This window comes from Sorex fumeus, unplaced genomic scaffold (assembly GCF_029834395.1).
Source record: "Sorex fumeus unplaced genomic scaffold, SorFum_2.1 ptg000149l, whole genome shotgun sequence".
NCBI lineage: Eukaryota > Metazoa > Chordata > Mammalia > Eulipotyphla > Soricidae > Sorex > Sorex fumeus.
In genome coordinates, this window is record NW_026606206.1 from 3,590,228 (window position 1) to 3,615,931 (window position 25,704).

The 25,704-nt window shown below is 43.1% G+C and overlaps 1 protein-coding gene across 3 annotated transcripts in view; it reads right to left on the reverse strand.

Annotated features, from left to right (window-relative positions):
• Window positions 1–25,704, reverse strand: part of SMARCA2 (SWI/SNF related, matrix associated, actin dependent regulator of chromatin, subfamily a, member 2) — a 230,175-nt gene that overhangs the window by 3,084 nt on the left and 201,387 nt on the right. For all 3 annotated transcript variants that reach the window (XM_056106879.1, XM_056106877.1, XM_056106878.1), the window contains 3 exons: window positions 15,617–15,722; window positions 14,701–14,802; window positions 10,052–10,184 (listed from right to left, as the gene is read on the reverse strand). In XM_056106879.1, coding sequence (XP_055962854.1) covers window positions 10,052–10,184; window positions 14,701–14,802; window positions 15,617–15,722 — 341 coding nt within the window. The remainder of the gene's footprint in view (window positions 1–10,051; window positions 10,185–14,700; window positions 14,803–15,616; window positions 15,723–25,704) is intronic.

Consider the following 25,704-nt stretch of genomic DNA (forward strand, 5'->3'; position numbering starts at 1 on the left):
GGCACAGAAAGGCATAAAAGGGAAAAGAAAAAGAAAATGGAATGTGAAGCATTTCTTCCTCCTGGCTTTTTCCACACTGGAGAGGTCTGTACTCTCTCTCAAACATGTATTCCTCGCGTTCTCTTGCCTTACTTTTAAGTAAATTTCTTTCAATAAAAACTATTTTGCTTTACTAGAAAGAAAAAAGGGGGGGAGGAAAAATGTTTCTTCTTAGCAAATCTCTCTCCCTCTACTTTTTTTTTCTTTTTTGGGTCACATCCGGCGATGCACAGGGGTTACTACTGGCTCTGCACTCAGGAATTACTCCTGGCAGTGCTCAGGGGACCATATGGGATGCTGGGAATCGAACCCAGGTCGGCCACATGCAAGGCAAACACCCTACCTGCTGTGCTATCACTCCAGCCCTCTCCCTCTACTTTTCTTTCTCTCCTGATTACTTCCAGAAAACAAACAACAAAGATCTCTATCTGCAAATACATCCAATCCCTGTATTTGGATCACAATGAAATTCTCTCTGCATAATTCAATTTATGTCAAGACTATAAAGAATAAAAGTACATATACAGACAAATCCAAGTCAGGTCTGTTGTATATCAGAGATATTTTTATGTACGTCCACCACCAATAGTTTGCTTTGGGTTTTCTTTTTGGTTTTAGGCAGTGTTAACATACCTTATTAGGTACCTTATACTATAGACAAGTATCTCTGATGGATTAAAATTTTTAATAAAATAGGATTTTTCCTATTTTTAACACCCAGCCGTGCTCAGGTGTTACTCCAAGTGAGGTGCTCTGTGCTTAGGTATCACTCTTGTGGGACGCCAGAGAACAAACCCAGGTCAACGGCATGCAAAGCAAGTGCCCTTCCGACTATATTCTCCTCCTTGGAGGATCAGGTTTGAACACTGTCACCATAGGCAATCATAAACACAGAGCTCACAGAGCTGGGAGGAGTCTGAGCACCACCAGGTATAGCTCCAAACAAAAACAAAATCAAACCTTCAAACCCCCAAACCGAAAATCCCAATCTGATACCACAGACCTATCAAGATTCCTAAGAGATTACTATGAACAATTTAATAACCTAGCAGAAATGAATAAACTCCTAGAAAAATAACAAGACCGAACCACGAAGCAGAAAATATAAACTGATTACTAGTCTGAATCAGTAATCAGGTATGTCTCAACAAACAGACTCTAGAACCAGATGGTTTCACTGAAGAACGCCATCATTTCTTTTTCTTTTTTCTTTTTCTTTCTTTTTTTTTTTGTGAAGCAAGATGATTTTCATTAAAACTTATTGAGAAGGATGTGAGGGGAGAGAGAGAGGAGTGTGTTAAGAGAAAACACAGGCTCCTCCAGAGGGGAAATAGGCAAGCAGAGAAATAAGGAGACAAGCAAATGAGATGCATGTTCGAGGGAGAACATGGTTTTGAAGAGCGAGCCAAGTTCTATCAAACATTTAAGGAAGAATTAGTGAGTTCTTCACCTACAGTTCCCCAAACATGAAATCAGAAAATGCTTCCAATCTCATTTTACAAGGTCAGAATTATTCTGACACCCAAATCAAGGATGCAAAAATAAGAAAATTATAGGTTTATATCTCTGACGAACACAGATGAAAAATCCCTAACAAAAGAGGGGTTCGAGTGATAGTATGGCAGGTAGGGTGTTTGCCTTAGACACGGCCAAGCCATGTTCGATCCCTGGCATCTCATAAGGTCCCCAAGCATTGCCAAGAGTAATTCTTGAGTACAGAGCTGGGAGTAACTCACAAGCATCACCAGTTGTGGCCCAAAAACAAAAAAGAAAGAAAGAAATATATAGCATCCCTTTTATGTTCTCAATAAACCAAACAAAGACCTTATAAAAGATACCATATCACCTGGCTGAAAAAGTGAAATAGTTTCCTCTACGATCATGAACGAGACAAAGATGCTTACCTTGGCACTTTTATTAATCATACTATGCAATTCCTCGCCCAAAACTCAGGCACAGAAAAGAAAAGCATGCATTCAAATTGGAAACAAAAACTGTCACTATTTGTAGTTTACATGATATTTACACAATGAGATACTACTTTATACCCATTAGAAGAGCTTGTATCAAAAACACATGATATTTAACACCCTGCAGACTCCAAAAAAAATTATTAGAATAAATAAGAGCTAAGTTCATGGGGCTGAACCAGTACAGCAGGTAAGGCCGTAAGGCTGCCTTCATAGCACCAACACAGCTTCTGCCCCCAGCACACCTGGGCACTGCCAGGAGTGACTCCTGAGCACTACTGAGTGTGGCCTCAAAATGAAACAAAAAATAAATACATCTGTGGGATGGGGGGATGGGGGGTGGGAGGGATACTGGGACCCGTGGTGGTGGAAAATGGGCACTGGTGGAGGGATGGGTACTTGATCACTGAATAACTGAAACCCAAGCACAAAAATTTGTAAGTCTACAACTGTACCTCATGGTGTTTCACTAATAGAAATTTTTTAAAAAAAATTAAATTCACTTAAATTTAGACCAACATATCAATATATAACATCAGTTACATTCTGACACACTAATAGCTATCAGTCACGGTCCTCTCGTGGTTCATCGATTTGCTCTAGCGGGCCCAGTAACGTCTCCATTGTGAGACTTGTTGTTACTGTCTTTGGCATACTGAATACGTCACTGGGAGCTTGCCAGGCTTTGCTGTGCGGGCGAGATACTCTCAGTAGCTTGCCGGGCTCTCCGAGAGAGGTAGAGGAATCGAACCCGGCTCGGCTGGGCCAGCTGTGTGCAAAGCAAATGCCCTACCGCTGTGCTATTGCTCCAGCCCACTAATAGCTATAAGAAAAAGAAATTAATAATTCCATTTACAACAGCATTAAAAAGAATACTTAGGAATAAATGTAACCATCATGGCTTCACTTTACAGAAAAATTTGCACACTGAAAACAACAAAACATCAATGAAAGAAACTGAAGACACAACAGAAGATGCTTCATATCATGAACTGGGATTAATATTGCCAGTGGGGGGATTGGTATTTGAATATTAAATGTTATCAAATACTGTGAACTACTGGAACACACAGCGGATAGGGTGTTTGTCTTGCACTGGGCTGACCCGGGTTCAATTCCTCATCCCTCTCAGAGAGCCCAGCAAGCTACCGAGAGTATCCCTCCTGCATGGCAGAGCCTGGCAAGCTTCCCACAGCGTATTCGATACGTCCAAAGCGGTAACAACAAGTCTCACAACAGAGATGTTACTGGTGCCTGCTTGAGCAAATCGATGAAACAATGGGAGGACAGTGCAATTAATTAGCACAACAGGGGCCGGTGGCTGGGGCATTTGCCTTATATGTGGCTGACTTGTGTTTGATGCCCAGCATCACATAAGGTCCAAGTATTGCCAGAAGTAATTTCTAAATGCAGAGACAGTAGTAATCCCTGAACATCACTAGGGTGACCCCTGAAATGGACAAATATATATATACATGTATAATATACATTATACATATTTATATATATATGTGATGCTCAGGAAGCCCAGAAACCATTTCTGGTTATTCTCAGCCAACAGGACTCATGGTTCAAGAATGAGGTGCTGTTCAAACACCAGACCTAGCCACAGGCAAGACAAGTCTTAACCCCTATTCTATTTCTCCAGACCCCCAAAATGTCTTCACAGCACAGAAAATCAACTACAACATGAAAAAATTATATATAGAGAAATCAACATAGCCAAAAAGAAAAACCCAAATCAAATAATGTGACTGAAAAATAAGCAGTGTTAGAGCCTTGGTACAATGTGGACCCAAGCAGTCTGATGTCACCTACAAGCATACAACAGTAACAACAGCAACAAAGTTAGCAGAGGTGTTTTTTTTTTCTAAAGAGGGTATCAATGGACCAAGATGTCTATGAAAGACTTAAAAAAAAAATCAAACCCACAGTGAGATACTACTTTAAACCCATTAGAACAGCTTGTATCAAAAACACATGAAATAGAGCCTGACACATAATACAGGGTGAAAGCACTTGCTTTGCATGTAGCCTACCCAAATTAGAATGCCCAACACCACATATGGTCCCTCAAGTACCTCCTGGAGTGAGCCCTGAGCACGGAGCCAGGAATAAGCCCTGAGCAGCCAGGTGTAGTCCAACACCCTCCCTCCACCCTCCCCAAATGTCAAAAAATAAAACGTGTTGGTGAAAAAGTGGAGAAAAGAGAACATGTGTGTATTAATGGGATAAAAATTGGTAATCATTATGGTAATAAACAGTACAGTAGTTTACAAAAAATTTAAAAGAACTATTGTATGACCCTGTCATTGTCCCTGCGGCAGAGCCTGCAAGCTCCCCGTGATGTATTCGATATGCCAAACACAGTAACAAGTCTCACGATGGAGATGTTACTGGGCCCGCTCGAGCAAATCAATGAACAACAGGAGGACAGTGGACAGATTGTATGACCCAGCAATTACACTTATGTTTTTTTATATTAACAAAAAACAAAACACACACACACAATGCTTTAACATAAAAAGAAAAATAGACTATTTTCATGTCAGCAATATTTATAAGAGCCAAAATGTGGTAACAATCGAAATGTCTATTAGGGGAGGAATAGATAGAGAAGATGAGTGAATTATTTGTCCACACAAAAGGAAAAACTCAACATATGCAGCAATATGGATATACCTTGAGGATATTATGGTAGGTGGAGTTCGACAGAAAAGACACAAACATACTCAGAGCATGTGATCTCACATCTCTGCTGAATCTTAAAAATAACAATATGATCCCTGATCCCAGACCCAGGAGTAAGCCCTGAGCACTGCCGAGTTTGGCCTCAAAGCAAAAATACAAAAAAAAAACAAAAAAGAACAAAAAGGGAGAGTGTTGGGTGCAGCTGTCAATAGGATGAAGTAATGAAAGGCATGAAAAAAGGTAATAATTAAGGAAATGCACTGTGACTATAGTTAATAATACTATATTCGTATTTAAAATGGCCTTAGGAAGTAAGTTTTTTTTTTTTAATTTTTGGATTTTGGACCTTACCATAGGTGTTTTGGGGCTAACTGGACTGAAGCTTGGGGATCACTCCTGGGGGTGCTCAGGGATCAAATCTAGGACTCTGCCATGTAATGCACACATGCTAGCCCCCTGAGCTCTTGCCTGAGCCCAGAAAAACAGATCATCAAAGTTGTCACCACAAGAAAAACATTGCTCATGTATCAGAATAGATGAGAACTAGACTTACAGGTGATCGTTTCACAATATACTGAAATATAAAATTGTGTTGGACACACCTGAAACTAATATTACAGGACATTTATAATTCAATTATAGGAAACAAAAGAGGGGCTGGAGCAATAGCACAGCGGGTAGGGCATTTGCCTTGCACGCAGCCAACCCGGGTTCGATCCCCAGCACCCCATATGGTCCCCTGAGCACTGCCAGGGGCAATTCCTGAGTGCAGAGGCCAGGAGTAACCCCTGTGCATCGCTGAGTGTGACCCAAAAAGCAAAAAAAAAAGAGAAAGAATAGTCAAGAGAGTTACAATGTGAAAAAGAACACCAGGAAGGGAAAACAGGCTATGGACACCTTGATTTGGGTCCAAAGAGATTCGTACAAACTATATGGGGGGGTCTAAGTTTGACTACGAAGCCACTAACTTTAGAGATGGGAAAAGAGAGCACTTATTTGGAAGCAGATAAGAAATCAGCTCGAAAGTAAGGAAAAGTCTCTGTAAGACTTATTATATATACGGGCTGAAGAGATAGTACAGTGTGTAGGGCACTTGCCTTGCACACGGCCAGTCTAGGTTTGATCTCTGGCATTTCGTCTGGCTGCTGGAGCATACCAGGAATGATTCCTGTGTACAGAGCCAGGAGTAAGCCCTGAGCATTGCCAGGTATGGCCCCCAAAACCCAAACCCAAACCAAGCAACCAAAGAAAGAAAGATACAGACTTATTCATCAGTAATGAGATATTAGAACTAGGGAATAACTGTAATGATCAAATCAAATGGAAAAGTTTAAACTAGTGAAAAGGCAGACTCACTGAAAAAGATCATTTTAAGTGTGCAGAAACAGATCCTAATGTACACTGTTGGCAAGGATAGAAACTATTCTATGTGACACTCTATGCCTCAGATGTTTGAAACAAATATTTGTAATGATTTATGGGTAAAAATGTTCAGAAACATTAAGGCAAATTAAGGCAAGGTTGACCCATTCTGGCATGCTCATTAATAAATGTTAATAAGAACAGCAACAACAACAAAAACCCAATGCTTTGTGAAAATGAGCATACTCAATGGCAACTGTGCTATACTTTTATAAACATAAAATCCATAGAAAAAATCTGGAAGGCAACTCTTCAAAATGTTAAGTGCATATTAGGTGATGGAATTATACAAATTTTCCTTTCTAAAGATATATTTTCCAAGCTTTCTGTACTAACTATGCAATTAGAAGCATATCTAATAAAAAAAATTGAAGCAAACCTACACTGCTTTACATAGCAGACCATAAACTACTGAGATTTATTACTTTTAGAAGAGGTATGGAGTGAAAGCACAATTAGGAAGGAAAGTTTAGATTTCGGAAGGCAGTCTGAGCCTTTAAAATATTATGGTTATTTACTAGGGTTGGGAGTTTGGTAAGAGGAGGGAGGTACTTGCCTTTCTTGCAAAATTTAAGAGGGTATTCAAACTCAGAAATCGAGATGATTATCATTCCGGTACAGTATTTTAAAAACTCAAAATTGGGGGTCAAAGCAACACGACAGCCAAGTGGGTGCTTGCCTTGAACATGGCTTACCCAGGGTTGCTCCCCAACATTCCACCCAGTCCCCAGAGCACCAGCATGAGTAATTCCTGGGTGTAGAACCAGGAATAAGCCCTGAGCATCGCCAGGTGTGGCCACCAAACAAAAAAAAAAAAAAAAAAAGAAAAAGAAAAGAAAAAGAAAAAACAATCTCCTTAAAATTAATGCAAAAATATCCGTGATGAAAAAAGTTATAACATCTGGGGGTGGGGGAGGGGAGGAATGAAATCCAAGGGCCACTCCTTGTTAGCTGGAACAATTAAATACTCATGCCTGGTACTGCTTGAGTCCAGCAAAGCTGGGGGACACTGGAGCAACTCCAGTGAAGCTGGAGGTATGGTAGGGGGTACAATGAAGTGGTAAGGACTGAACTCAGGGATCTGTGCATACAAGGCATAGTCTCCAGCCCTTTGAGGTACCAAAAAAAAAATCAGTATCTTAAATTAAAAATTTTAAAAACAGGATCAGTATCTGATCTCTGATCTATAATGGGTAAAATGGATCCCAGTCCCAACTTAGATAATTATTTCCTAAAGCAGTGATGCTCAAGTGTGAGACTCAACCAACACGGAGACTTGCAGTCCTGGGAACTTTAGAAATTTGGACTCTCTGGTCCCACCTCTATTGACTGAAGCACAGCCCTGGGCGTGGATCCCAGTGATCAATGTTCTATCAATGCCCTCAAGTTAAAAGAACCACTAAGCTAAAGAGCAGACAGGTGGTAATAGTAAAATTGATGAGGGAATATATGTATTACTGGGGCTGGAACAATAGTATACAGCAGGTAGGGTGTTTGCCATGCATGTGGCTGGCCAAGGTTGGATTCCCAGCACCACCTATGGTCCCACAAGTCTGCCAGGAGTGATTGCTAAACGCAGAAGCAAGAGAAAGTCAGGAGTATCAGCAGATGTGGCCCTAAAGCAAACAAGCAAAAAATAGATGACTTAAATAAAATAGAAAATACATATTACTGATTTTTAATTATTTATTTTGAGGCCATAATGTAAATGGCTACGCTCAGGGATCACTCTTCGTTCTTTTCTCAGGGATCACTTTTGGTGGGGTTTGGGAGACCATATGGGATGCTGTTTATTGAACCCAGGTTAGCTGATATGCAAGGCAAGTGTGTTACCCATTCTATCTCTCTCTTTAGTTCCTACTCTAATTTTTAATTTATTTTTTATTTATTTTGGGTGTTTGGGCCACATACAGCAATGATCAGGGGTTACTCCTGCCTGGCTTTAACTCAGGAATTACTCCTGGCAGTGCTTCAAGTGCAGTTTGGGATACCAGGGATCAAACCCAGGTTGGCCACATGCAAGGCACGTGTCCTACTCATGGTACTATCTCTCCAGCCTTCCTACTCTAAATTTTTAAAAGAAACATTCAGTTACCATTTACAATGAGTCCAATCATACACTACATTATTTTTTTTCTCATTGCATTTGTTTATTAAACAAAAAATGGCTTTACAGCTTTTCTAAAGATATTAAAGCTATTCTAATGTGGCTGGGGTTAAAATACAGCACACAGGACGCTTGTCTTGCCTGTGGCTGACTTGAGTTCAATCTCCACCATTCCACATGGTTTCCTGAGCACGCCTGGCATGATGCCTTAGTGTAGAGCCAGGAGTGAGTAAGTCCTGAGCACTTCCAGGAGTAGCCCCCAAACCAAAATAGCACTGTGGCACCCACCCTCCAGTTGTTCATCGATTTGCTTGAGCGGGCACCAGTAACGTCTCCATTGTGAGACTTGTTGATTTTGGCATATCAAATACACCACGGGTAGCTTTCCAGGCTCTCCGAGAGGGGCGAAACCAAAATATAGAAATATATAAAGCTAATCTGAAGATGTGTGACACATATTTGATAATAAATTATAATTACTGAGTACTATTAAAATGAACGTGTTATCTTTATTAATTAAAAACATATGTGTGTTCAATGGAGTACTATGCAGCTGTTAGAAAAGATGAAGTCGTGAAATTTACATACAAGTGGTACTACATGGAAAGTACCATGTTAAGTGAAATGAGTCAGAAAGAGAGGGACAGACATAGAAAGATTGCATTCATCTGGGGAATATAAAGTAACAAATTAGGAGACTAACACCCAAGAATAGCTGAGATAAGTACCAGCAGGTTTACTCCATGGCTTGAAGGCTAGCCGTACATGCTAGGGAAAAAAGGCAGCTCAGATAGAGAAGGGAGCACCAAACAAAGGGTGTTGAGAGGATCCTCCCAGGATGAGAGATGCATGCTGAAAGTAGACTATAGACTGAACATGACTGCAACTCAAAGCCTCTTTTGCAAACCACAGCACCCAAAAGGAGAGAGAAAACAAAAGGGAATACCCTGCCACAGGATGGGTTGGGATGGGGGGATGAGGGGGGTGGGAGGGATACTGGGAGCAGTGGAGGTGGAGAATGGGAACTGATGGAGGGAAGGGTACTAGATCATTGTATAACTGAAACCCAAGCACAAAAAATTGTAAGTCTACAACTGTACCTCATGGTGTTTCACTAATAAAATTTTTTAAAAAATGAAATAAAATAAAAATAAATAAAGCCTGATTTCTATTTCTACTAGTATGAAAAAAAAAACATGTGTTACTAGTATGCATAATTTGGAACATGAGTCTGTCTGGCTTCCCTGCACACAGGACAGAGAAGTCCTAAGAAACTAGCTGTCACCCCTAAGCTAGTGTCTAACATAGGCTCAGGAAAAGTTTCCCAATTTTTCAACAGTTAAGCAACATATTCCCCATGGAATAACACTGATATCTGGACATATTTCTTGTCCAATCACAAGCCATTCCTTAATGTGATTATAACACATCTCTCTGGATGTTACTAAAAACCAAGGTCTTATCTTCTTAAGATGGGAAAGCTTACGATGGGAAGTACTGCGTTAAGGCGGAGAAGAGAAAATATCATTTTTTTTTGGCTTTTACTGATTGATTTATTTTTTAATTTTATTGAGTCACCGTGAGAAAGTTACAAGCCCCTTTCGCCTTTTGATTCTGATGCACTATACTCTTTAAATGATCTCCCACTGGTGCGCATTTTCAGCTTCTGAATCTCTACTACGCTCGTACTAGACTAAACTTAGAGCCCTGAATTGGCCGAGGAGCACATGAGAGACACGGAGTTGGGATCCAGATCTACGGACATATCTACGCAGGTCAGGCAAGCAGCAAAGACATCCGTGAGCCACAAGCCCACGCTTACCCTCAGACTCCGACTCCTCTTCATCTTCTTCTTCCTCCTCCTCATTGGTTTCATCCTCACTCTCTTCCTCTTTGGCAATCTTCTGCCGAGCACTCTTAAACACCGACTGCAGGACAATGGAGTCTTCGTAGATCTACAGAGGTCGGGAGGATCTGTTAGTAACTGCCAGCAAGGCACAATCACAGTGTGCTTCTTCCTTTCCTCATGCGATACACACTTAACTTTACGTGCCTTTTAGTAGAAGCAGCAACATCAGCTCTAACAACTACAGGATAGCCCAAAAAGAGAAGACCAGGCTAGAGTATCAAATATACATTCTTACAAAAAAAGTCCTGACTCGGTTGAAATAATTTTCAAATAAGTACGTGCGTGTGCAGTTGGGAGAGAAAAGTTGACTTATATAAGATACACTTTCATTTTGTTGTTGAACAAAGAGTCTAAAAAAAAAAAACAAAACAACCAACCCACATTTCTGGGCCAGACTGATAGCATAGCAGGGAAGACACTTGCCTTGCATGAAGGGGACCTACACTCAATCATCAGTTTCCCATATGGTCCCTCAAGGACCACCAGGATTGATTCCTGAGTGCAGAACCGAAGCATCACTGGGTGAGGCCCAAAAACAACAGCATAAAAATTAAAACAAACAAACAAAAAAATCAAGCCCACATTTCTTATTTTCATTGTTTTTGTCAAATAGGGTTGAAATACTGTAATAAAAAGTAAAATTTCTTTAAAAATCATTTTTTGCTAAGAAAAATAATGGCTCTCCTTTATTACTGAGCTCGTTTATTAGTCCCATTGAACATTCAGCCAACCAATACTTTATTTTTAGTGTGTGCACATATTTGAGCGCACACAGCTCTGTATAGGTGTTGAGAAACAAAGTTCAAAAATAGTCGTTTTCCTCAAAAAAAAAAAAAAATTAAAATTGGAAGCATCATGTGATCTAGCAATTCCGCTTCTGGATATATAACCAAGAAGAATGAAAAGAGAGATGTTGGGGGGCTGGAGCGATAGCACAGCGGGTAGGGCGTTTGCCTTGCACGCAGCTGACCCGGGTTCGATTCCCAGCATCCCATATGGTCCCCCAGGCACTGCCAGGAGTGATTCCTGAGTGCAGAGCCAGGAGTAACCCCTGTGCATCGCCGGGTATGACCCAAAAGGCAAAAAAAAAAAAAGAAAAAAGATGTCGGGGCTAGAGACACAGAGGTAAGGTGCTTGCCCTGCATGTGGCTGACCCGGGTTTGATCCCCGGAACCCTATATGGTCCCCCAGCACTGCGAGGAGGAAACGCTGAGCACGGAGCCAGGAGTAAGCCCCAGGAATAACTGGGTATGGCCCAACAAGCTCCTCTCCACTGCCAAAAAAGCTGTTGAGATTTTTGCACATTCATGCTCTTAGCAGCACTGTTCACTACAGCCAGGGTAGGGTAACTCCGAGTCTCTAAGTTGGGGGGACAAACAGAACATACTGCAAGCATGTAATGAACAATTAACTTCATTTTCAACAGAAACAGGATCCTGTTAACATGCACCACACAGGAAAACCTTGAGGACAGTGTAAAATAGTTAAGACAGTCATAAGAAGACAAATCCCGTATGATTCATTTACACAGGCATATCTAAGATAGTCAAATTCGGGGCTGGAGCAACAGTACAGCAGGCAGGGCGTTTGCCTTTGACGCGGCCAACCCAGGTTCGATTCCCGGCATCCCATAGGGTCCCCCGAACACTGCCAGGAGTAATTCCTGAGTGCAGAGCCAAGAGTCACCCCTGTGCATTGCCAGGTGTGACCCAAAAAGCAAAAGTAAATTAATTAATTTTAAAAAATAGTCAAATTCATAGAAAGAAAAAGTAGAAAGGCGGTTGGTTACTCAGGCCTGGTGGAAGGCCAACGGTGGTTGCTCAAAGATCAGTTGTCTGACAATATGTGACATGACAGGCCTTGAAAATGGATAAGATGGGGCTGCAGAGATAGCACAGTGCGTAGGGCGTTTGCCTTGCACGCAGCCGACCCAGGTTCGATTCCCAGCATCCCATATGGTCCCCTGAGCACCGCCAGGAGTGATTCCTGAGTGCAGAGCTGGGAGTAATCCCTGTGCATTGCCGGGTGTGATCCAGAAAGCAAAAAAAAAAAAAAGAAAAAGAAAAAGAAAATGGCTAAGACGATCAGATTTCTATGGCTCCCCAAATTAATAAGGAGGGGGGAAACATGGCCATGCTTACTAGGAGCATGTCCTTTTTAGGACTATCAACCACACCCTTGCGGGGATTAGAGCGGGAGCTTTGCCTGCAGGAGCCCTCGGCTTAATCTCTGAGAGATCCTCCAGTACCAGATTGGCCCCGAAACGGAAAGAAGGAAAGAAGGAAGGGAGGGACTGGGTGACTTGTTTACACCAATGAAGACAGAACAAATGGTGTGGGAGAGAAGCTTTGAAGGAGGCCCACTGGAATCAAATACGCCAACTACATTACAATTACGCCCAGTGTTGAACTTCAGATTCCATCAGGAACGTGAAAGGAGAAGGGCTTTCAGGACAGGAGGGCACGGGAGAAGTGTGGTTAGGGGCAAGAGAAAAAGATGCACCAGGGACAGTGCTAATGTTCTGGATGGAGCTACACAGGTGTCATAATTGGGATGATACAAAAGTCCACAGGGCCTCTCTGCTTTCCTTCTTTTCCCTTTATTTGTGGTGTGGTGGTCTATGGATAATGCCCAGTGGTGCTCATAGGCTCTTCAGCTTGATGCTCAGGGGTCAGCAGTGCCTGGGGGACCATGTGGCACTGAGAATTAAACCGGGACCTCCTGCTTCCAAAGCATTTGATCCAGCCTACTTTATTTCTCTCAACTCCACGTATATCTGGGGAACCAGGAACCAGTCTGATAAGACTATAAATGGTTTAGGTTGAAAGGCTGCAAAAGATGAAGCCTGAAGAGTTCGGGTGAGAGCATGAACAAGCGACCTATAAAGATTAAATCCATTCTAGGATTTAACAGTGCACAGGGAACCTCGAAGTTCGGTGAGCAGTAAGTAGGCAGTATAGGAAAGTACTTGGAGAAAGATACGCTTTCATTAGGCCAAGTGCACATCTTTTTTTTATCCTCTCCATGAGGTAACTAGCGAAATGTCCATGATGGACTGGATAAATCCAAGAGTGCAATTATCACTTCATTTCAGGTGTTAGACAATGAAGACAGGCAGACAGGAAGGTGATGAAATCATAAAGAGACTGAGTCTCTGTCTTAGTGAGAGTCAATCAAATCTTTGCAGACGCCACTAATGGTCAGACTCAAAAGAACTCTATGGTAGACCGTTGTATTGTATTTTGGTTTCCATTCTTAAATCTTTTTTGAAGTGTTGTCTAGACCTGTTTTTGACAGCTCAGGATGTCCATGTTCTCCCAGTAAGTGAATGGAATTAATGTGCATGTAAAATGTGCAAAAATCAGGAAGGATGCTGAAGGACTCCAAGAGTAGACTGGTAGGAAGATATGCTGACCTCTCTTCTTGTTCTTTCTTCGTGAGTCTGAGTACGATAGGCTGGAGATAGAGTTCAGAGTAGGGAAGTTCTTATGAAAGGTGAGTGGAACTAAATCACAATTAAGTGAAGGTGTCTCCTTCCCCGTCATCATTTTAACAGCTTCAGTGTTACTTACATACTATGTCATACTTACATACTTGGGGAAGGATATAAAATAAAACTGAAACGGGCCTGATAAAAAAATTTTTAAGCAATTAGGGGCAAGTGGTACTCTTTTCTACATGTTCTTTTTTGTTTGTGTGTTTTAAATCATAAGAGTTTCAACTCCTTATGCAAGGTTATAATCAGAAAAGCAAAGGTGATATCATCAAATGTGAATAGTTATAAGAGCAAAATCTGTCCCTTTAGCCAACAAATATGCAGTTAGTGATTTACTTGAATTCCTCTTCTGATTAGAAACCCAGTCGTTATATTTAGGAAACTAGCAGAGTTAAGGTACAAGGGAGCTGGCATTAACTAGAAAATACCAAAGCCTCAATTCATTTAGCAAGTTGCAAGGAACACGGGTTTTAATTTTTTCGTTTTCCTTCTGCCAACATAGTAGCACGGTCGGTAGCACGGTCCTCCCATTGCTCATCGATTTGCTCGAGCAGGCCCAGTAACGTCTCCATCATGAGACTTGTTGTTACTGTGTCTGGCATATCAAATACGTCACGGGTAGCTTGCCAGGCTCTGCCGTACGGGTGAGATACTCTCAGTAGTTTGCCAGGATCTCTGAGAGGGGTGGAGGAATCAAACTCGGGTCAGCCACGTTGGCTGCTTGTAAGGCAAACGCCTTTCCGCTGTGCTATCGCTCCAGCACGCCAACATAGTAGCACGAAGAAAAATAAAATGCTGGGCCGAAGAGAAAGTACAGTGGGTTGGGTGCTTGTCTTGCACATGGGAAACCTGGGGTTCAATCTCGATCACCAAATATGGTCCTCTCAGCCCTCCAGGAGTGATCCCTGAGTGTAGAGCCAGAGTAACCCAAGCATCCTTGGGTATGGCCCCCCAAAAGAAACCAACAAAACAAAATAATAAAAGGGAGAAAAAAAGTTTTACTTAGAAGATCATGAGCAAATTTAAGGTTATTACTGTTTTTTCTTTTTGATAAATGAAGACAGACCTGGGATCCCTCCAAGTTGAACGTCTGGGCATTGTGACAGAGAAGCATGACATCTTTCTCCAGGTCACCCAAGCTCCGGTACTTGTGATTACGGATTCTTTCCTAATGGAAAATTTGGATAAAAGAGAAGAAAGATGAGGGCACGAAAATGCAATGATCATTTTTCAGTTAACAAAGCCTGACTTCCCTATTGTCTTCACATCATGCAGCCCCACACAGCACTTTGGGGCACTGCACAAGGGCAGGGGGTGAAGATGCAGAAACCACCCTTCCACTGACATTCCTTCTCTTTTTTTTTAATTAGTGAATCACCATGAGGTACAGTTCCATATTTACAAACTTTCGTGTTTGTGTTTCAGTCATACAATGATCAAGTACCCATCCCTCCACCAGTACCCATTCTTCACCACCAATGATCCCAGTATCCCTCCCCCCACCACTGACATTCCTTCTTGGGAGGAGGAGGAAAGAGCAGATGATGGAAGAGCTTAAAACTTCTTCACTCAAATGCACTGTAACATGAGCCCGCAGCATAAAGATGAACTAACACAGACGTATAGACAAGCTGACGCTGGGGCCTAGATGGGATGTCAGTGGTGGACAGACAGGATGCCACTTGCCACTAACCAGTGAATTAGAACCAATCTGCATGTCCTCAATTGCTGAAAAAGCAAAAACTCTTGGGGTTAGTGCAACCAGAGAGACAGGACAACCAGTAGGGTGTTTTGCCTTGTATTCGCCTGACCCAGCTTTGATCTCCCCTGTTCCTCCATTCAGACCCCCCAAAACCCACCAGGAGTGATCACTGAGCACAGAGTCTGGAGTGATCACTGAGCACCACCCTGTGTGGCCCCCTAGCAAACGAACAAACAGAAACCCCAACGAAAGAAACAAACAAAAGAAGTAAATCCCCTACCTTTATTTTTTTGAAATCCACTGGCTTCCTGATTAATTCATAATATTCCGGTAATTCTTTCCTCGAAGGTAACTGAATGAAGACTTCACTGAGCTGTCGCCCGGAACTGCAGATGAGGAAAACAAACAGAAACATAATAGACCACGTGTGACTGAGGACAGGCTTGCTTCATTTCAGAACACTTCACCAAGGAATTCCCTTGCACCCGACGCTTCTAGACGCAGTGCCACTTATGTCGAGGAAAACCCTACAACTCTCCTAGAAAAATAAGTTTCCACCGCTGTCACTCATTTGACGTGGATGCCCAGTGTGACTCAGAGTCAACCTCTCTCTTCATTTTGACAGAACTATTTAAAATACCCTAGTCACCGACAAGTTCAATTTCAAATAAATAATAATAGAATTGATACAATAAAAACACACAGACTTTATGCCCCAAATCCTTTGTCACCAAATGCATTTTGAGAAAACAGCATTTTGGAATCACTGTCACTGTTCTCCCGCTGTTCATCGATTTGCTCCAGCGGGCCCAGTAACATTGTGAGACTTGTTAACTGTGTTTGGCATATGGAATACGTCAAGGGTAGCTTGCCAGGCTTTGCTGTGTGGGCGAGATACTCTCGGTAGCTTGCCGGACTTTCCGAGAGGGGCAGAGGAATCGAACTCGGGTCGGCCACGTCAGCTGCATGCAAGGCAAATGCCCTACCCGCTGTGCTATCGCTCCAGCCCAGCATTTTGTAATATATGCTGGAAATTTAAATTAAGTGCTTTTTGTATGTACATAGTGACTATTAATCTTTTTTGGTCTCGTTCCTTTCATCATATACACCTATACACCATGAATATACCTTTATTATTTACCAAAGGTATGCTACTCCCAACCCCCCAAAACGCTTCATCTACTCCATGTGTTTATATGTGCGTGTGCGTGTGTGTGTGTGTGTGCGTGCGCGCATGTGTGGTAATTTGGCAAGGAAGGAAAAAGACCTATTTAAGGTTGAATGCTTTATGTTTCTGGGCTGGATGCTGTGCCCTTCCCCCAAGTCTCAGCAGCACTACTTGAAAGCAGATTTAATAGCAATTTTGATAGCTGAGAATTTTGTATTCTTGAAAAATAGGCGATGAATAATAAAAGCTTCCACAAGATCACAATATATGAAGCAGATGTGGTTAAAGGAACAAAGGTGATCGTAATTTAGGTTTTAGCTCCTAATATCTGATTTGGCCACCCCAGATCAATAACAGCTTGTGAGGCATGGTATAGTCATTTTTCACACACACATACACACACACACACACACACACACACACACACACACACACACACACTCTTGTTTCCCTTCTGATGCCATTTCTTTTTCCTTTGTGAAGCCAGAAATATTTTTTAAAAAATGCCCATAAATCAGTGGCATGTAAATTTTAGAAGGTGATTCTAGGAGTCGGCAAGAATGCTAGAAGCGGCAGTAAAAAAAATGAGTGACAATATGCTGTTTTAATCCCTAGTCCCGGTTGTATAATTAAAAAATAATCATAATGACAGTTATCATAAAAAGGCATGCGCAGTAACTCAAACGGTTGCCTAGCAACCAGTGGGGGAAATGCTGAAGTGCAAAGGGGGCTGCATACATTAACTGAAAATTCTCTCTCGAAGGGATGGGCGAGTTTCCCTGTTATACTGGGTCACTGTTTTATTTTCTAATGCATATACGGGTCTCATGAATACCAAAATCAGGGGCGATTATAAGAAGCGTAAGGAGGCTGCAGTTTAGTAAGAGATTGAATTTTTAGACCATTGTGGCAAGAGCCAAGACGGTCTTTTGCCCCCGCTGCTAACTCCCCCCACCACTGCAGTTTGAGGAATGCATTTGTACCTCCATAAATTATACCACAGAGCGGATGACAAAAAAAAAAAAACCCTGTTATTTACTATCACCTTCAATCTGGGGCCACAGTTTCTGGTCTATTCTTTTTTTCTGTTGTTCTGGGGATTCTATATATGCAAACATTTTACCCATTTGAAAAAAATACCTGAAGGTCAACGAGAGAAATGTATGTTCATTTTTTTCAGTTTCTGTCAGGGACTTCTTTTCAATTAGCATTCCTTGTAATCAGAAGCGATCCCCAAGCCAGACCTCTTTGCAATCTGGGAATTAACATCCGACCCTCAGTGACATCTTCGTGGTGTCATTTTCCACATTGCCAACAGATGGTGTCACTTTTCTATGGATGGGTTACCAGCTCTATACACCTGGGATGGACACATGCTGAACTCCAACTGTGCTGCTGATAGGATTATAAATTTTCACCCTGAGTTGTGAGGAAGCTCTTTCTGACAGGGTGCAAAATGGCTCAAACAACCCCGGCCTGAGGTCTCTGTAAGGAAGCAGGGAAGTCACCCTATAAGGAGACCCCCAGGAAAGGAGAGCAGAATGCTCTGAGACTCAGGGTCAATACCAGAAAATCAAACAAGGGGACGATGATTCAAAAAAGGAAGGCTCAGGGCTGGAGCGACAGCACAGCGGGTAGGGCATCTGCCTTGCACGTGACCGACCCGGGTTCGATTCCCAGTATCCCATATGGTCCCCCGGGCACCGCCAGGAGGAATTCCTGAGTTTATGAGCCAGGAGTAACCCCTGAGCATCGCCAGGTGTGACCCAAAAAGCAAATTTTAAAAAAAGGCTCCCTGTATGAATCCTACCTACCAAGCTTCCTCTTCTCTCCTGCTCAAAGGTGGGGGTGGGGGTGGGGTGGCTGGCAGCGTTCTAAGGAAGTCTTATGGCTCATGGCTTGTCTGCATCTATTATCATCCACATATCTATCTGGCGTTTCAAGCCTCCTCAGCTTCTTTCTTCAAACCCAGTTTGTACAGCTGCCCTGACTCTCATGAGAGCTGGCTTTCCCCTCTGTACCCACTTGGTATACGGATGTGCACGCTGCCTCTCCCCATGTGAACTTCTTTATAATAATCTCAAATCTCCAGGTCTTACCCACCTGGTTGGCAAGGTGGTCCTTCTGTGGCTGGAAGAATCTCTCCCCTAAGCCCTTCTTCAAATAGGACATTATCCTCAGGATCAAGGATCCATACATAGCCCGTGACAATAAGGGGGAATTTTTAGTATCAAACTGACCCTCAACAAGTCTTGCTCTTCAAGTCCGTGTTCAACACACTATTTCGCTTGCTTGTCTTGAGGCTTGACTATTCCCCACCCCCAACAGAATCCTGTGTTCTCTCTCAAACACACTTCTTCTCTCTCCCCTGGTGTCTTTCTAAATGAGTTTCAGGAAAACTGCATCCCCCACACCCACCACCACCAACAAAACATTAGCCCTCAACACAGTTACTGCTCAGAACATCATTCTTCTTTTTGTTTTTGTTTTGGGTCATTACACCTGATGGTGCTCAGGGCTTACTCCTGGCTCTGCACTGAGGAATCACTCTTGGTGGGATTTGGGGTGCTGGGGATGGAACCCAGGTTGGTTGCATGTAAGGCAAATGCACTCACCTGCTGTACTATTGTTCTGGCCCCCACAGTACTTAATTCTTATATGTGTGCTACTTTTTTTTTTGCTCCTTCACACAGGGTGGGAATATGTCATGTGCCAGCATGAATGTAGAATGTAAATCACCTTCTTATCAGAACGATTCTGATGCTAGCTTAGGGAGGAAACACCAGGTCCTGGGGAACATCCAGCTTTTATAAGTAAAGTAAGTAAAGGCCCTCCCGTTGATCATCGATTTGCTCGAGCGGGCCCAGTAACGTCTCCATTGGAGACTTTTGTTGTTACTGTGTCTGGCATATCGAATACGTCACGAGGAGCTTGCCGGGCTCTCCGAGAGGGGCGGAGGAATCGAACTCGGGTCGGCCATGTTGGCTGCGTGCAAGGCAAACGCCCTACCGCTGTGCTATCACTCCAGCCCTAGGAAATGTACTCAGGTAGTAGGACCATTTGCTAATGGAGCACTGTAGTAGCTTATTTCTTTTCTAAAGGCTTTCCTATTTTTTTTTAAGAGGGAAAAAAAAAGATTTTAATTCTTGGCATTTCTTTCTGAAACTTAAACTGAAAAAAAAGAAAGAAAATGTCTTTTCAATATATCTTTTCAAATGCTTCCTTTTCCAGTGCTGAATTTTGTTTGTTTGTTAAGTATAGAACAATGGATTAATTGTATGTGGTTTCCAGAAGGTGTTCTGTTTCCATTCAAATGCTTATGTTACTCCCAAAGTATTTTCCACGACATCATTTTCCACAATTTAAGGCTTTGTTTGGTATAAACTGTTACCTAGAACTGTACCTACTGCTCTTCTAAAGGACAAAATCTCCCTTCCTCAGAAAATAAGCAGGAGCTAGTTCCACTCCTGTGGATGCCTTTCATAGTAAGACCTAGTACAGGATAATAACTTCAAGGACTTGACCCTGACAAGAGAAAGAGGGATGGGGTGGGTATCACCTAAGTGCATTTAAGTGTACCAGAAGGAACCCAGTGCACTTAAAAGGGCATACACCTAGTCTACAGGTGCTGATGGGCAAGTACATTTCTTCTGCAAAGAGGGACACATCGTGGTTGTATGACGGATGGAAAAGTCTGTGTTGCATCACTGTGTACATGATGGTCTGCAACTCTACATACATACATACACGCAGGCATACACTTAAAGCCTTGCTTTGTCTGAGTTCTAATTTTTCTTATATTACCTACACAAGCCAAATGGCAATACTTTCTAAAAATATACACATACACACAAACATACACACGAAATTTGAGTTAGCAAAAAAAAAAGGTACCATTAGATTAATGCACAGTAAATCAATAAATTAACCAATATTAGAAGACTAGTAGGCTAGCTCTGCTCCATTACAACAGTCCCAAGACTTGATCACTAGTCCTGGATATAATTACACTCTGGTGTAGTTTTATTTCATTATTTATTTGTTTCTGGCTTTTGGGTCACACCCATTGATGCTCACGGGTTACTCCTGGCTCTGCACTCAGGAATCAATCCTGGCAGTGCTTGTGGGACCATATGGGATGCCAGGGTTCGAACCCGAGTCAGCCATGTGCACGGCAAACGCCCTCTTTGCTGCACTTATCACTCCTGGCCCCTGGTGTAGTTTTACTTTCGGTAATCTACTCTAGGTTAAAATATGGGCACAGAGACATAAAGATATTTATCATAGCATCACTTAAAAATAGCTAAACAATCTAAAGCAGAGAGAATATGTAACAACTCCAGCAAGGACAAATCATGGAATGCGAGAGAGTTTAACAGTGTATTTTTATATCAGGCACCTTAAATAGTGGAAAAAGGGGATGAGGGAGATAGCTGAGAGGACTGGAGTACGTGCACTGCATGCAGAAAGCCTGCGTTGGATTCCTGGTACCACATGGTTCTCTGAGAACTGCCGGGAGATACTCCCCAAAGCCAAGCACTGAGCGGGAAGTTATGCCTTAGCACCACCGAGATGGCCCAAAGATGGGGGGCAGGAACCCTAAAACCAGACAACAAAACATGACCCCCAAAAAAGTGACTTCAATTAAAAAAAAAAATGAAGAAAAAAGGATATTAAATTGCAAATGCAATACAACCTCAATGAGGATTTGGAGAAGGCATAAACTAAGAACCAGACAGAAGGAATTACACCAGACAGAAATAAACATCAACGATAATGTACTCTTATTCAACAAGATGAAGATTTACAATCTAATGTAATTTGGAATCATACCATTATCCATAAATAAAGGAGGAGACGAACATTTTTATTGGGTTACCTTCTTTGAAAACATGCTGTAAGTAAAAATTTAATCTGACTTTTCCCCAGAAAAATGTCTCAGAACCATATGGCCAACTTTTATTTATATCACCATAAATAGCACATTTCCCAATTGGCACCTTTTAACTCTGCCATATAAAGTCAAATAAATACAAAAATAGAACAGAATAATATATTAAAAAAATCTCATCATTTTCTTAAGGAAATATATTCATACCCATCAGAATTGATTGAGTTAAAATTCGGATTTCTATCTTCAGAATTTGCTCATTGAGCTTATTATTACAAATCAGAAATGCTCATCAGGATATGGAGGTATTTCTTGTTTGTTTCAACTAGCATTTCGAGATGTTCCAGAGAATTTCCCAAATGTAGCATTTTACTTTGTAGAACTTTCAAAATTGAGGTTGGAGTGATGGCATAGTGGGCAGGGCACCTGCATGGTACACAACCAACCCAGGCTTGATCCCCAATACCTTCTATGGTTCCCTGTTCCCAAAGTCCTGCCAGGAATGATCCTTGGCTGCAAAACCAGAGAGTAATCCAGATATGACCCCCAAACAAACAAACAAGAGTACTGATCCTGGTTTCTTTTTTTTTTTTCTGTTTTTTTTTTGGGGGGGGGGCACACTCTGTGGCTGTGTAGGGACTGTTCTTGATTCTGTACTCAGAATTAAACTCTTGGGGAGCTCAGGGTACCACATCTGGTGCTGGAGATTTGAAAAGGAAGAAGTAAGCCGACTGTGAGGCAGGCACCTTAACCTCTGTACAACCTCTTCAGGCCCTTCTCTCTTCTTCCTATGTGGAGTAGATTAGGGATAGCAGGTCTTGGGAGAAGATTCTGTCCCACTGTGGTTGCTGAATTGTCTATTCAAGCACTGCAACCAATGAGCTTAGCCTAGCCTTATCTGAGTCTTTTTTTTTTTTAATTTTTATTAGTGAAACACCATGAGGTTATCTGAGTCCTTAAACTTGAGTCAAAGCATGCCTCCACTTTTGTTTGTTTGTTTGTTTTGCTTCCGGGCTATACCCAGCTGGGTTTAAGGCTTACGCTCCTGGCAAGACTCACAGACAATACATGGTTCAGGAGATCAAACTGAGTAAGCTGCAGGCAGAGCAAGGGCCCTACTCTTATACTATCACTCTGGCCCAGAAAGCCCCTCTTTCAAAACACAAGGACCCAACCTTCCCTTCCAGGCACTATTTCATCCCTCTACAATGTGACAGCGATAGCACAGCGGTAGGGCCTTTGCCTTGCACACAACCAACATGGCTGACCCGAGTTCGATTCCTCTGCCCCTCTCGGAGAGCCCAGCAAGCTACCGAGAGTATCTCGCCCGCACGGCAGAGCCTGGCAAGCTCCCCGTGACGTATTCGATATGCCAGACACAGTAACAACAAAGTCTCCAATGGAGACGTTACTGGGCCCGCTCGAGCAAATCGATGATCAACGGGAGGGCCTTTACTTTACTTACTTACAATGTGACAGCAAAAATATCACAACACTTTGGCGTGAATTGCCTCAAATCAAAAGCACAAAGCTTGGGCTAGAGTTACAGTACAGCAAATAAAGGTACTTGCCTTGTATGGGGATGACCCAGGTTCAATTCCTAGAACTGCATGTGGTTCTCTGAGCACTGCCCGGGGGTGATCCCTGAGCACAAAGTCAGGAGTAAAACCCCCAAGCACAGCCAGGTGTGGTTCAACCCCTCCAAAAAAAAAAAGGCACAAAGACTTCTTTTTGTTTTATTTTGTAGGTGAACAAAACTACAGCTTCTCTACCTGGGCGGCAATAAGGCCTGAATGGCATCTCGTTTAAGAGCTGGGCTGATACTATCACTGAGCATGTCCTTCTTAGTAAATTTGTAAGGAAGATGTAGAAAATGTGATTCTAAAGGAACGAGGCAGGTTCTCAGCAGCGAATATAGAAGGGCATCTATGCCCCAAAGCACTACCATCTACCAGAGCAGGCCAATTATTTTTTGGTGAACCACCGTGAGAGACAAAGCTTTCATGCTTGAGTTTCACTCATACAATGATCAAACACCCATCCCTCCACCAGCGCACAGTCTCCACCATCAATGTTTCCAGCATCCCCTCCCCCTGCCTCTATGGCAGACAATCTCCCCTACTGTCTCTCTCTACTTTGGGGCATTATGGTTTGCCATACAGATCCCGAGAGGCTATCATGTTTGGTTCTTTATCTACTTTCAGCACACATTTTGATCAAGCACTTAGAGAACAGTTTTTGGTTTGGGTTCATCAATTCTGACCTAAACACTGTTTTGGGTATTTCCCGATGGGATTCCCTTCCCTTCCTCAGAGAAGGCTATTCATGCTGCCATTAGCTTGGAACATGCTTCCAGGCCAGGACTGGGCTGGAAGTCGGAGGGAACGGTTGATGTTTGTGAACGGCTCACCCAGCTCTCTGTGGGATATAGTGGGCTGAGTATCCTCAATAGGGACCAGGTTACCAGGCGTCTACAATGCCTATTCCGGAGAGACAGTACAGTGGGTAGAGCACTTGCCTTGCAACGTGGCCCACCCATGTTTCGATCCCCAGAACCCCAGATTACCCACTCCCTCAGCCTAACCAGGAGTTGAGTCCTAAGCACCACTGGGCATGGCCCTCAAACCAAACAAGGCAGCAGCAATTCCAAGAAGCAGCAAAAACATATCAATATTTGTATGGGGGGGTGGGCTGGAGAGATAGCACAACGGGTAGGGCGTTTGCCTTGCACGCGGACGACCCAGGTTCGATTCCCAGCATCCCATAGGGTCCCCTGAGCACCGCCAGGAGTAACTCCTGAGTGCAGAGCCAGGAGTAACCCCTGTGCATCACCAGGTGTGACCCAAAAAGCACAAAAAGAAAAATTTTGTATTAGGGGTTAAGTACGAGAAACCACTTTTCCACAACCACTTCTCACTGGAACGAATGTAATATCAAAGCTCTTGATGGGCATTTCCCCAAGAGTGCTCCCTGGAATACAAACGTAGTGGACTTTTCAGCCTCGGAACAGGGAGTTTGTGGATCAGATGAGTTTGGGAGGCACTAGGTTACCTAAAGTTCAACAAGCTGCCTTATAGTAGGATTTCGCAAAGCTTCCAGCTACAACAGGGTCCTGAAAGAATGTTTGGCCTAGAGCTTGAGGACCACAGTCTGGGAAGCACCAGACTGGACAGACAGTACCTGAGGCCCCTGCCTCACTAGCTTGTGACTGCAGAAGAGAAATGATCATTCCTGGTGCTGCTTCCAAAGTACCCGGTCGTGGGAATAAGTGAAGTCTCTTCCCCTACCGTCCATCTTTCCTCAAAGCATGTCCACTTGGCTACGCCACTATTTCATAGCCACATCTCTGTGATCTCGTTGAAAGTTATTAAATGCAAAGGTGCCTGGGCCTACGAGCTAGTCACAGCCTCCCTGTCCCTATTTAAAGACACATAGAATGTCTGGTGCCACGCTTGCTAAAAAATAAAATCTACCTAACAGAGCTTCTTGGCTGGTCCTAGAGGAACAGTCAATGCTAACATAACCACGACATCGGGGCTGTTAATAGTCAACGGAGAGATTGTCCCAGGAACGGAGCGTTGACACACAGACACACCTTGAGAGAAAAAGGCACACGGATTCAGACACATACAAACACACACCCCACCCACCTCTCCATTCACCCACATTTCTGAAAATGGCACCAGATTCACTCATGACTCAGTCCCGTTTGGGTCGTATTTGAGTCCTCTCTGGTTTTCACGCCCGCCCCCAAGCCCCATGCTCTGTCCCTTGTACCCAGTGGACTAGTCATAATCACAGACTGAGGCTCTCCAAGAAGGTCCTACTTTCCCACACCTCCACAGCTGCCTCCAGAGGCAGCTCCTCAGCCTGGGACACTCCTGCCCGCTCCCCAGTCTACCTGGGGGAGCTACCATCCTGGCCTCAAGCCAACCCGACGCCTGCCCTTCCCATGCCTCCCACCCCATACAGACCCGAGACTCATCCCACAAGTTTGCACTCTTCCTCTATCTGGCTCTCTCCAATTCTGCTTGAAGGCATTTCCACTGTATCCGGTCACCACCCCTCCATCCCCCACCCCATGGCCCTATTCTAGTCCTGCAGAAATGGGCACACAGAGAATGGTCCAGAGCATGTGAAGAAAGGAGTCTGAGGAGGGAATGGAAAACCTGCACTGGAGAAAGAATTCACTCACCATCATGCAAACTCTATAAACTGGTGGTAACCCTGACGTCTGAGACAGACTCCAGAGCCCTGAGGGGAACACATGAAGACCTCTGCAGCAGGGCCCCCCCAAAACTGTTCACAT